This window comes from Lithobates pipiens, unplaced genomic scaffold, assembly GCF_037356315.1.
Source record: "Lithobates pipiens isolate NorthernLeopardFrog02 unplaced genomic scaffold, aLitPip1_a1.2 Scaffold_10, whole genome shotgun sequence".
Classification (NCBI taxonomy): domain Eukaryota; kingdom Metazoa; phylum Chordata; class Amphibia; order Anura; family Ranidae; genus Lithobates; species Lithobates pipiens.
This window is the reverse complement of record NW_027507686.1, coordinates 212566554-212580471: the sequence shown is the minus strand read 5'-3', so window position 1 is coordinate 212580471 and position 13918 is coordinate 212566554. Positions and strand designations below refer to the sequence as shown.

At 43.6% G+C, this 13918-nt stretch overlaps 1 protein-coding gene across 1 annotated transcript; it reads left to right on the top strand.

The window, feature by feature from the left end:
• The first annotated feature begins 206 nt into the window (after nucleotides 1–206).
• Nucleotides 207–13611, top strand: LOC143938764 (low-density lipoprotein receptor-related protein 5-like protein). Its single transcript, XM_077460914.1, has 4 exons — nucleotides 207–373; nucleotides 1147–1362; nucleotides 1613–1789; nucleotides 9839–13611. Exons 1-3 carry the CDS (start codon nucleotides 366–368, stop codon nucleotides 1644–1646), a joined length of 258 nt encoding a protein of 85 aa, XP_077317040.1. The 5' UTR covers nucleotides 207–365; the 3' UTR covers nucleotides 1647–1789; nucleotides 9839–13611.
• The last annotated feature ends 307 nt before the right edge of the window (nucleotides 13612–13918 follow it).

Genomic DNA, 13918 nt, shown 5'->3' with positions numbered 1-13918 from the left:
GTAGCGCAGTGCTGAATATCAAAAAATGGCCTGGTCTTGAGGGGGGTAAAACCTTCCAGAGCTGAGGTAGTTAATATTACTGTTCTGTACAACAATACAAGATGAAAAGTCACCAGATTGTAGTAATACATGTAGTAATTCAGCTTTGTGAATTGAGCGTTTAGTCCTAAGAAAAATAATGATGCAGATTTCAGAACTTCTATTGATCTTCCTTTTCTTGTCCAGGTGGTCTGGCTATTGATTGGGTCCATGATAAGCTCTTCTGGACAGACTCTGGTGTTGAAGTACCAAATCTAGACGGGTCCCATCACAGAGTAATTCTGTGGGAAAACCTGGAGAAGCCACGAGCCATAGCTCTGAACCCAATGGAAGGGTATGTTTGCATTGCTTGAAGGAACATGAAAGAGGAGCATGTTGGACATCCAGGGTACAGAGGTCCATAGTGCCACAGAGGCTGTGTGTTAATGGCTACAGTCTTGGCTTTTTGTCTTGATAGCTTGTATTGAAGTATTAGAACAATCTAAAAATCAACGGCGGGGGTCCCTTTTTGTAAAGATAAATCACAAAGAAAAGCAATATAATAAATCATGTAGTATTATAATAATGTGTGAGACCTAGGACTTTCCTGCGAATGCAAAAGGGGAGCATAGGAGGACTGGGTTACTACACAGTTCATCGCACATTTTTATTTTTTTGTGTGTAGTGCGTGCAGTGTCCAACTGCTTATTAGGCTCTATAAGGGCTGTGAAATATCCTTACAGTATAAATCAATGAATATGGGCAGCACAGTGGCTAAATGATTAGCACTTCTATCTGGCAGCACTAGGGTCATTGGTTTAAATTCCAACCATGGCACTACCTGCATGGAGTTTGCATGTTCTCCCTGTGCCTGTATGGGTTTTCTCCAGGTACTCCGGTTTTCTCCCACACTCCAAAGACATGCTGGTCGGTCAATTGTTTTTATTTTTTTTTATTTTGGCCATAGTATGTATATGTGCATTAGGGATCTTTGATTGTAAGCTCCTTGAGAACAGGGACTGATGTGAAGGTACAAAGTATATTTAAGGACTGTGCTACTAGGCAGCACTATATTGATACTAATAATATATTATAATAATGATAATACTTTTGTGTCTTGTTCTCTAGCACAATCTATTGGACAGATTGGGGTAATACACCACGTATTGAATATTCTAGCATGGATGGTTCCAACAGACGTGTCATTGCAGATACACATCTCTTCTGGCCCAATGGACTGACTATTGACTATGCTGGAAGACGTATGTACTGGGTGGATGCTAAACACCATGTTATTGAGAGAGCCAATCTGGACGGATCCAATCGCAAAGCCAATCAGCCAGGGTAAGCTAAATTCACAAAACCACAATCTGCCTGATGTAGTGAAACCTGCAGTTTTTCAGAATCTTGGTTAATTTTCCATCTTTCAGTAGAAAATGAACAGTCAGTAGCTTGTTGGTTGCTCAAGGAAAAAAACAGTAACCCTTTTTTTTTCTTTATGGGTTTCGGCAAAGATAACAGGGTTTTTCTTTTCTGTTTTGTGCATGTTACATCCTCTACATGACTCGCTTTCCTCACTTTTCTGTCCTTGCAGGTCTCCCGCACGCATTTGCAATCGCTGTGTTTGAGGATAGCCTGTATTGGACTGACTGGCATACCAAAAGCATAAACAGCGCTAACAAATTCACTGGAAAGAACCAAGAGGTCATACGGAGCAAACTGCATTTTCCTATGGATATCCACACCCTGCATCCACAGAGGCAACCAGCAGGTGAGGTGGCACCATAACAATCAATTTCTTTTTTCTTGTATACATATTGTGGGGTCCATAAGCTGAACAAAGGGGTACCAGGTTGTATATATGAAAATATCTATATACTTTCAGATTGACTTTGTGGCTTGTTGCTGTTATCCAATGTAGTGTTACAGGTGGGGTAGCTGTTAAATGGACTCGCCCCACAGATATTTCAGTCTCCTCCATTATATGACTACTCTATGGGCTGGCTGTAGAAAGCCAAATCTTTTTATATGCATTTATTTTTAGGTTTTTAATGCATGGTCAGTTTTATTGCATAAAATGTACCTATGGGGGATGATTTACTAAAACAGCGGTTCTCAACCCAGGGGTCGCAACCCCCTGGGGGGTCTATTGACAATACACTAGGGGGTCACAAATGCTGGTCCAATCTGGAAAGCTGGCTGAGATGGACCCAAAGTTACTGTGTATACGCCAGAGTCTGTCAGTCTCGGCCAGCGAGATGTCACTTCCGGGAGAGGAGAGACCGCGTTCCAGTGACGTTCCATTGCCGCCATCTTGGTACTCTCATCCGTAGTAAGGCTACAGTTAGAAGCTGGCAAGCAGACATCTTTTTACACCCATAGTATATAAACTCAGTTTACTGGTAAAAATAAGTGCAAAATACAAGACATTGGTGGATATAAAAAGATGCCCGCTTGCCTACTTCTAACTGTAGCCTTGCTGTGGACGAGTGTACCAAGATGGCGGCGACGAAAGGTCGCTTCCGGTCAACACATTAGATGGGTTGCTGATTCTGACGGAACACTTGAGTGACTTTGGTAAATCAGAGACACTAATTAACCTTCCTGGTGGTATGATTCATTCTGGTTTTAGGTGCTGAAAGCGGTACAATTATTTTGCATGGAAATTTGGCATTTTATATTGTAGTCCTGTAATTCTTAGGAATAACTCTCTTAAATCTGTTCAAACCAGAGTCTAGCAGACATCCCGGGTATGATAAAGTTTATAATATAATAAAGAATAATAAAAATTATTCAATAATGTAATCAAATCCTAAAACACTGAAAAAGGGACACTTTTTGGTTGCTATGGACAATCTCCAAATTTCAGGCAGAAAAAACAGTATTTATAATATAAAAGTGCATGCAGGGCACTGCACAGACCACTAGGGACAAAGGGTGTGTGTAATTTTTAATACAGTACTGTAATCTGTATTAATTACAGTACTGTGTGTGTTTTGTGTCTTTTTACTTTTTTGAATTTGACGCCGATCTCCGCTCCCGCGAGCCGTAGCGTTGCAGGGAAAGGAGCTCGGCAGCATTCGGCACTGTGTGAATCGAGCGGAGGACAGCTCGATCACACAGCGCGGAGGACATCGCTGGATCCAGGGGACAAGGTAAGTAACCCTCCCTGTGTCCTCCCTGCATCCAGCGATGCGATCCCGAGTCTGGCTCGGGGTTACCACTTGTGTTAGTAAAATCCCAACCCGAGCCAGACTCGGGATTACCGCTAGGGAGGTTAATAAAAGTATTTTTGTACTGTGTGTAACCGGCGCAAACAATACATAGCTTATAAATAAGTCTGATATGACTGTGCAAAAAAATATATATATATTATGTAACAATACATATCATTTATATATAAATGTCCCAGTTGGTTCCTCCAAAACACTTATACTGTATATCTAGCACTGGCACGGAATAACCACTTTTGAGGAACCAACCGGGACATATATATATATATATATATATATATATATATATATATATATATATATATATATATATATATATAAAATATATAATCTTGGTCCATAATATTTTTTTTCTTGCCTAGTCACGTCATGTTGGACTTATTTGTTCACAATCTGTATCACTACGCTTTAAGATGTTACATTTGTAAGACTGAAAATACATCCTGCATTTCAAATATTTTTATTTCGAATCATAACAGTCACAACATTACAGCAATGAAGGACCAACGAAAATAATTTTACTGTTGGGGGTCCCCACAACTTGGGAAATTTTATCAAGGGGTCACAGCACTAGAAAGGTTGAGAACTGTACTAATGCCTTGTACATGCGGTCGGAAATGCAGACATAAAAGGTCCGATCGGATGATATTGTCAGAAAATCTGATCGTGTGTGGGCTCAATCGTGGCAGGATCTCAAATTTTCCAACAAAAAAATCCGATCTGACTTTTTCCGATCGTTTGTAGAGAATAGGGAGACCCACCACACGTTCATAATAAATATTATTATTATTTAGGCTGTATAAAGCGCCAACAGTTTGTGCAGTGCTTTACGATATAAAGGGAGGCAATACACCAACAATACAATTCAATACAAGAGGGTTGCTCCTGCGAGCTTACAAATCTAATGCCGCATGCACACGACCGGACTTTTCAAAGGACTTGGTTCGGCGGACTTTGCAGCTGAGGTCCGCCAGACTTTCAAACGAACAGACTTGGTCACATACGATCACTCCAAAAGTCCGACGAATTCGAACATGATGACGTAGAATAAGGAAGTTCATAGCCAGTAGCCAATAGCTGCCCTAGCGTCGGTTTTAGTCCGTCGGACTAGCACACAGATGAACGTATTGTCTGCTAAAAGCCGAGTCCGGCAGACAAATTTGAAGCCAGTCTTATTTTTAGGTCCGCCGGACTTTAGGGAAGAAAAAGTCTGCTGGAGCCCACACATGATTGAATTGTCTGACGGACTCTGGTTCGCCGGACCAAATCCGCTGGAAAGTCCGATCGTGTGTACGCAGCATAAGAGTCTGTCAAAGCTGTCAATCTTACACTGTGATTGTGCTAATGGTCACCCCTGATTAAAGCATTGGCATACTTTATAAATTACATCTCTCCCCTGTAATGTCCCAGAAATCCTCCCCCAGGGTGATCCCAGTATTTACTAAATCACACTTTATTTTAATACCTGTTACAGAAATTCCATTCATTTGAGCCTACACCCTCATGGAACAGGACAGCTCTTTTATTGGTATTAGTGACTTTTCAGACGAATGTTACAGTGACACAATCATATCTCAGTACCAAAATAAATTGTATATTTATACATTTGTTTCTATTCTATGCCAATACAGTCCGTTAGGCTCGGTTCACACAGGGGCGACTTGTCCAGGCGACTTCGCCACCTGACAAGTCGCTCTTCGTTCTGTACTACGGAACCGTTCTAATAGGAGCGACTCAAGTCGCTCCGACTTAGAAAAAAGGTTCCTGTACTACTTTTGCGGCGACTTCGGGCGACTTGCATTGACTTGTATACAGAAGTCGTTTTGCAAGTCGCCGCTGAGGTCGTGGCAGGTCGCGGCGCTGCAAGTCGTGCCGCGTACTGTGTGAACCGAGCCTTATTGTATATTGGAAAACATGAACATTTTCAACAACTGACAAAATTAGAAAATGCATATATCATTTTAAAACACGCTGTTTATTTCTTTATATTATAATGAAATCATAAATGTTGCATTTATCTAGTTTCTATTTACTAATGTGATAGAAACATATAAATACATTATGAACCATTTGATTTACTAGACGTGGCATCGATCATACATTGGCTTTTGCTGCCATCTTGTGATTAATTTTAAGAATGCAGTGATGAGCTACTCACATAATGGGGAACATTAGAAGAACATAGGAACACCTTTCTTTCCAATATATTTTTATCGATTTAAAAAATTCACACAAAAAAAAAAAAAGAAAAGGAAACGGAGATGTCCATTATAATTCTAAATACTATACAAAACAACTAAATTGCCTGATAATACATCTCCACAAGAACCCTCTATACTCAGGAAAACAAAAAAAAAAGGGGGGGGGGGGGAAGGGGCACACTTAGCCCTTGTACACACAGTCGGAGAATCCGTCGGAATGTGTCCTATCGGACCGTGTTGTTGGATAATCTGACTGTGTGTGGTATGCATCGGACTGATTCCGTTGGAATATCTGTCGGACCCAATTTTCCAACATGTTGGAAATATTTCCCAAACCAACTGGGCCGATCGGACATACTCCGATCATGTGTAGCGAATTTTGATCGGACCAAGTGCCACGCATGCTCAGATCAAATTCCTACATCAAAGCTATTGGCTACTAGCCTGAATGTAGTCCCATCATAATGAAATTATGTCATCACGTTCTGAAAGATCGGATTTTTCGACAACTTGGTCCGACCATGTGTATGCAACAGTTTTGCACAAGATCCAACAGACAAAATCCGACGGATTTGGTTGTCGAAATCTCCGACCATGTGTACAGGGGCTTAGGGGGGTCTCACATGAATAAACTAAATAAAGTATAGAATGTTTCTTCTTCAACATTTACTCATTTAAAACAAAATAGAATATATGTGAGGCAGCAATGTAACGCAGGTTTCCGTTACATCAGAGGGGGCGGGGTCACCCATACGTCATGGGGGACCCCTGGCTTCCCTCACCAGTGTCAGAGGGGGCGGGGTCAGGTGACGAGTGGCCCCACCCTCCTAATATAAGCAACGTCAGCGCTGGGATCCCCGCAGTGTTTCCTCAGTGGAGACAGAAGACGGATGGATGGATGGACTGCGCTGGACTGAAAATCACCCGTCGCTGGATCAGATGAGCCATCGCTGGACCCTGGAGAGATGATCATCCGTCACTGGATAGCAAGAGCGGATTAGCACCGCTGAAATCTTTTTTTTATTTTTAATAAAGGAATTTTTCAAAAGTGTGTTTGTGTTATTTAACCATTTTTTACACTTTCTTTGTGAAATGGTAGGGGTACTTTTGTACCCCCCTTACCATTTCAAACAGGGGGGGGCAGGATCTGGGGGGTCTTCTTGTTAAAGGGGGCTTCCAGATTCTGATAGCCCCCCGCCCGCAGACCCCCACAACCACCAGCCAGGGTTGTGGGGATGAGGCCCTTGTCCCCATCAACATGGGGACAAGGTGCTTTGAGGGGTCACAGACCCCCAAAGCATCCTCCCAATGTTGAGGGCATGTGGCCTGGTATGGTTCAGGAGGGGGGGCGCTCTCTCGTCCCCCCCTCTTTTCCTGTGGACTGCCAGGTTGCATGCTCGGATAAAGGGTCTGGTATGGATTTTTAGGGGGACCCCCACGTACATTTTTTTAAAAAAATTGACGCGGGGTTCCCCTTAATATCCATACCAGACCTGAAGGGCCTGGTAATTGAATTTAGGGGAACCCCACGCTTTTTTTTTTTGATCAATGAATGAATTGTCGGCTCCGTAATACAGAGAACACTCATTGAGTGTTCTCTGTATTACGGGAGCCGACAATTCAAAGTGATTTTAAAAGACTTTTTTTCCTTGCGAAATTACACTTTGTGCAGGGACAGTTCTAAGCACGGGAAACATGCGCCCCTTCACAGGCATACTATAGACAACCCTCAGGTATGAAATTTAAAGGTATATTACACTTTTATTGTTTCACTTTAATCATTATTAAAATCACTGCTCCTGAAAAAACGGACGTTTTTAAAACTTTTTTTTTGCATTGATCCATGTCCCCTAGGGCAGGACCCGGGTCCCCAAACACTTTTTAGGACAGTAACTTGCATATTAGCCTTTAAAATTAGCACTTTAGATTTCTCCCATAGACTTGTACATGGTGTTCCGACTTTTCGAATGTGCTGCGAATAACCCAAATTTTCACTGTTCGCTGAACAGGCGAACAGGCAATGTTCGAGTCAAACATGAGTTCGACTCGAACTCGAAGCTCATCCCTAATCTCCAGGATGCGGGTGACTCATTGTCGGTGGCTCTTGATATATTCGATACATTTGGTAGATTCTCGGGATCATGTATCAACTGGTCCAAATCTAACATATTTCCACTTGAACCCCAAGCTCGAGATCCTAGTATAGACACACCCCTTCATTGGGTCGACCAATTTAGGTATTTTGGTATCCAGGTCAGGAGAGAGCTGGCAAGCTTTGGGGAGCTCAATCTTCAGCCGGTCCTGACTCAGCTTTGGACCAAGTGCGCCTCATGGGCCTCTCTGCCTCTGAACCTCATGGGCCACATTAATTTGCTGAAGATGATTTTCCTTCCCAAATTTCTTTACGTATTTCGCAACAGCCCTACCTGGATACCCAACTCCTTTTTTGCGGAGGTGGACAGGTGTGTGGGCACCTTCATTTGAGGGGGGGGGCAACACCCAGGTTGGCCAGGTCAACCCTGATGCTTCCTGTCTGCTGTGGGGGTCTAGCGCTACCAAACTATCAAGCTTACTTCTGGGCGGCAGTGTTGGTGACGATTCAGTGGTGGTTTGTCCTCTCCAGGGGTAATGCCGCTGTGTGTTTGGAAGTGGCTGTCATTGGGTCACTTCGGGAGCTGGGTAACCTGGTATATAGGGGACAGCGGGCATACAATGACCTTCTGGTACCCACTAAAACAACCCTTAGGGTCTGGACGGTAGCCAGGCGGGGGCTCATGGGCCCCCAGGACTGGTCCCCCCTCTGCCCTCTCTGGGGGAATCCCAGGCTTCCACATATTAAGATGGTGCCAGACCGGGGACATGGCCAGCGCGCAAGCCATATGGACGCATAGGAAGAGAGCTCCGTAGCATCGGCGGAATTTACAGCGACACCGGACCACAAATCCACGCCAATCTGTCCACCTGACTGGCGGAACACTCCTGCATTAATAGCAGTATGACGAGGAAACGCAAGGAAGACCGGAGACCGAAGAAACTTACAGAGTTCTTCCCTCCTCCATCACGCGGAGAAGGCCAAGATGGCGCCGGTCTATCCACAGCCACGGAGGCGCGCAGCACCAGCTCTCACTACACTGATATGCCAGACGCAGCGCCATTACCTGCAGACCGAGTGGGGAGCCAAATCTCCTCTTCAGGAGAGGATTCTCCTAGTCCATCGTGCTGCAGTCCGGCGAAGTCACGTTTAAAACTGGACTTTACGGGAGCTGAGGTAAGCCAGACTCCTACTACTCTCCTAGGCCCTGACAAACCAGAGCTATCCCCCATTGCGGCCTTCCCGACCGCCAATCAACCCATTCTAGATACACATCTAAAGGAGATGCTGCTAACTCTCCACAACTTCCTCCATAATGACTTATGTGCCCTGACTAAACAATTCTCCAAAGAATTCACCAGAGACTTCCAAGCCCTGGGAGACAGAGTCGGTAACATTGAGCAATCAATGGGAGCCATGATGACTACAGTGAACGAGCTAGTAGATGCTCATGACGATAACTTAGAGGACAGAGCATGGATGAAAGCAAAAATGGCCGACCTTGAAGACCGTTCGAGGAGAAATAACCTCAAAATCAGAGGTATCCCCAAAAATGTCCAACCACCTGACCTTAAGAAATATGCCACTGACTTCTTCTCAACAATGCTGCCGGATGCGCCGGCCATTGAGCTTACCATCGACTGGATACACCGTATCCCAAAACCATCTTTCTTGTCTCGACAGGTTCCCCGTGACGTGCTTATGAGAGTTCACTTTTATCATACTAAAGAGCAAGTTTTATACAAAGTCAGGGCTATGGGGCAATTACCTCAACCATACACTGCGCTCTAAGTATTTGCGGATCTGTCTAAACACACACTAGACATGAGCAGGCAGTTGTCAACCATAACGAAAGCTCTCCATAACCACAAAATCGAATACAAGTGGAAATACAAGGAAACAGCCATCTAAACTCTCCATGCAGAAAGATGGCACCTCCTACCTCGTCTCCACCCTTGGAAAAGGCCTGGCACTACTGCATAACTGGGGCATCATCCCCGAACCTGCACCTCCTTTGGGGACAAAGAAAAATTTGGAGAAGCTTACACCTCAATGGCAATGACAGCCTCACTGACTCTCGCTTGGTCCAATGCAGCCACAGTTGGGTGTTTATCCACCTGCAGTTTACCACTGACTTCTGCGATGCCTTCCTATGGTAGTTTCATATCAGTTGGCCCTTGAACCTTTTCCCCCAGTAGGATGCAGCATGGTGTATATCCCTTACTGCTGCACTCTTTGTTATGTTTTCACTTTTGTTCGCATTATTTTTTTTATTTTTTTTTGTTCATTCACAGCATTCTAACAGCACAGAGGAACAGATGAACACATAATCCTGCATATGACCCAGCACATCATCCTTTGAAATCATTAGCAGTGGATGACCGCCACTTCAACGAGCATCTAACGCCACCACGACCGTCTAATAACCAACTTCTCAGGTACCATTCGTCGAGACTTGTGAGTACCATGATAAATCGCAACCTTCTCACTACCATATGAATACGAAACCCTTATCTTTAAATGTCAATGGGCTTAACCACCCGGCTAAGCAAAGCTCCCTGTGGTGTACTGCCAAATCCCACGCCTGTCAAATTCTATGTGTGCAGGAAACGCACTTCCAACAAGGCAAAGAACCTAAATGTACGCACCCTGACTTTCCCCATATCTTCTGTGCATCAGGTCCCCAGATAACTAAGTGAGTACTCATAGCCATACACTGCATCGGTGAACTTCCAGCTGATTGAGTCTCTCCCGGATGTTAATGGAAGATACATTATCCTAACATGCATAATTGACAACATTCCCATGACCCTAGCATCGATCTATACCCCAAATCGTAAACAACTGTCTTTTTTGGAATAACACATTGAGGAGAATCCGTAAGGTGCAAAAAGGCTCTCTAGTCCTTTCCGGGGACTTCAATACTATTCAAGATCCAGATCTGGATTCCTCCAACCCTAAATCGAGACGCCATCTCACTTTGGGTCCTCTTTTACATAGACACGAACTATATGATACCTGGAGATGCCACCATCCGGATGAGCGAGAGTATTCCTTTCATTCAACGGTTCACAATACGTATATTCGTATTGACTATATTGTTGTTGATAAATGGTTATTGCAGAGGGTCGCGGAGTTTGACATTGCGCCCATAACTTGGGCAGATCATGCCCCTATTAGTATCACAATACGCCTATCCAACCCACATCCAAAGCATAAGATATGGAGGGCAAATGCCCACCTCCTAAAAATGCCTGACACAGTTAAAACCCTAAACTTCCAAATTGCGGAATTCTTTGCATTTAACATGGGCTCGGTGTCGGACTCGGCCACCCTCTGGGGAGCCCATAAGGCATTCAGTAGAGGGATTCTCATTCAACTCAATGCACAAGCTAGAAGGAGGAGGACGCAGCACATTGACTCTCTTACGGCTGACATTAAACAGCTGGATACCTTGAACCAATCAAACCCAACCCCTAAACTAAAACAAAAACTCCTAATTTAAAGACAGGAACTCAGGGCGGTCCTATTGGATACCTATGAGAAACAATTCAATAAACTTAAAGCTAGATATTACCATACTAGTAACAAAGCTGGCAAGGCCTTGGCAAGGACAATCCAGGGTCGCCATACTAAGTCTAGGATTCCTTAGCTGTACCACCCCATTACTAAAACCAAACTACAGGATCCCCAATCTATAGCGGATGCTTTTAGCTGCTATCATAGCACTCTATATAACTTAGAAAAGGACCCCAACCATCCCCATCCTACACCTGAATTCATACAGCAATTTTTAGATAAAATTCATCTTCCATCTCTCACTGATACTCAACGGGAAGCCCTTAATGCTCCATTCAATGTGCAGGAAATTGCTGCATCTATTGTATCTCTGCCAAATGGGAAATCTCCTGCCCCAGATGGCCTAACTGCAGAATATTACAAACTACTCAAAGACACTTTAGCTCCACATCTATGTCAGTTGTACAATGATGCTACCTCCTCCTCAACATTTCCAGACGAAATGCTTAGAGCTCTAGTGGTCACTTTGCCAAAACCAGGCAAAACAACTGACATCCCCCAAAATTTCCGACCGATTTCTCTCTTGAACACCGACCTCAAGATCTATGCAAAGACAATAGCGAATAGACTGACAACTTATATGCCCCAGCTAATACATAGAGACCAAACGGGATTTATTAAAGGAAGACAAACCTCAGATGCGACTAGACGCTTGATCAATATTATCCATCATGTGGACCGCTCTCGAACGCCTTCTCTGCTTCTTTCCCTGGATGGAGAGAAGGCATTCGACAGGGTCCACTGGGGTTACCTCCGAAAGGTGCTCATTAAATTTGGGTTTACAGGTCCCATCCTTTCAGCAATTCTAGCTTTGTATAGCCGGCCCTCTGCACAAGTCTTCGTTAACGAGATGTTATCCCTACCATTTGTAATCTCGAATGGCACAAGACAAGGATGTCCTCTCTCCCCTTTGATCTTTAATTTGATTATTGAACCTTTATTAGAAGGAATTCGCTCAGACCCCATCTCCACAGGTATAAATATTGGACCAACAGACCATCGCATAAGTCTATTCGCAGATGATATAATCCTTATAATTACCAACCCTAGAACTTCCCTCCCACGACTACAACCTATATTAAAAGACTTTGGCGCTATTTCCTACTATAACATAAATGAAACCAAGTCACACATTCCAGATCTGGGAGTAGATGACGAAACGAGACACTATCTATCTTCTACCTTTCCCTACAAATGGACAACTGACAGAATCCCATATCTAGGAGTAACATTGACTAAATTTACTAATAGACTATTCTCTGCTAACTACCACCCCTTTAAGCAACAATTTGAATCAGAACTACAGTCCCTTAGCAAATTTGAATTTTCTTGGACAGGCCGACTTGCGGCCTTTAAGATGATGGTATTACCAAAACTGTTATATCTACTTAGAGCTCTTCCTATCCTCATTCCTAGAAGTTACTTAAACTCATTACAAGGCATTTTAGGACGTTATTTATGGCAACAAATGAAACCCTGATCCTAAAGACTAGCTCTTGCTAAACACAAATCAGTAGGAGGTTCTGCAGTTCCTGTCCTTAACGACTACTATGACGCTACTATCCTAAGCCAGCTTAGAGAATGGTTCTGCTCTCCCCAAAAATCCCTATGGGGGGAAATAGAACTAGCACTTATCTCTCAACCTTCTCTCCACTACTGGCTGTTCAGTTGTCGAGTGAAAAGACCCATACCAACCCATCTCCCACCCACAATCAAAGCTAGTGTTTTGAGTTGGCACCGTGTCCTTGCTAACCAGTGGTGCGACACCCCAACCACTAAATTAAACCCACATTTGACAATCCTTCCTACATTAATCCCCAATATTAATATTAAATCGTGGAACATAACATCTACTAGTAAACTTAATGCATTATACAACCAAGAATCCCTAAAACCGTACCACCAAATTCAAACAGACCTCAATCTCCAAGTGCCTGCTCACTTTACTTACCTTCAAATAGCACACTGCCTCAACACCAATCCCCAGCTTCGGGACACTATTCCCATCAAAATCTGGACATATTTATCTAATCCTACCCTAGGATTGAAAGATATCTCAACTATTTATAATGTACTGAACAAGAAGACTGCATTCACATTGATACCACCACTTGCCAAATGGGAACTAGATCTAGGTCGCCATTTTACGCCATCTCAATGGAAGACCACCCTCCAATCCATACATAAAGCAACAGCTTGTGCCACACTACTAGAACTAATGCAAAAAATAACACAACGTAGATATCTAACCCCATCGATTATTTCAAAATTTGGGGGCTCTAACCCCCTTACCTGCTGGAGGAAGTGTGGCCAAATAGGGACAATGTTCCATATTTTCTGGGACTGTCCTGCCATGCTAGACTATTGGAAAACTGTCTTAGGGCTGATCTCCAAAGTCATAGGCACTCCTCTACGAACCTCCCCAGAATTGGCCCTACTCAATCTAGAAATCAATAACATTCCCCCTGTATACCATAAAATAGCAACTCACATACTCCTGGCTAGTGATGGACGAACTTCCGACGGGACGTTTCGCGAACGCGAAACGCGAACGGACACAAACGTTCGCGAAAACGACCGTTCGCCGCGGGCTCCATTGACTTCAATGGGAGGCGAATTTCGCAAACCTTTAGGTCGAATTTGCGGCCACGGGGTAATTATTAGGGGGTAGCACGTAGTCCCACCACCTGGACAATAGCATAATACATGTATGAGGTGAATTTGGGATCGATAACTACAAGCATTTTTTTTTTATTTGGGAAATTGTTCTGACAATTCAGGACTATGGAGCTAAT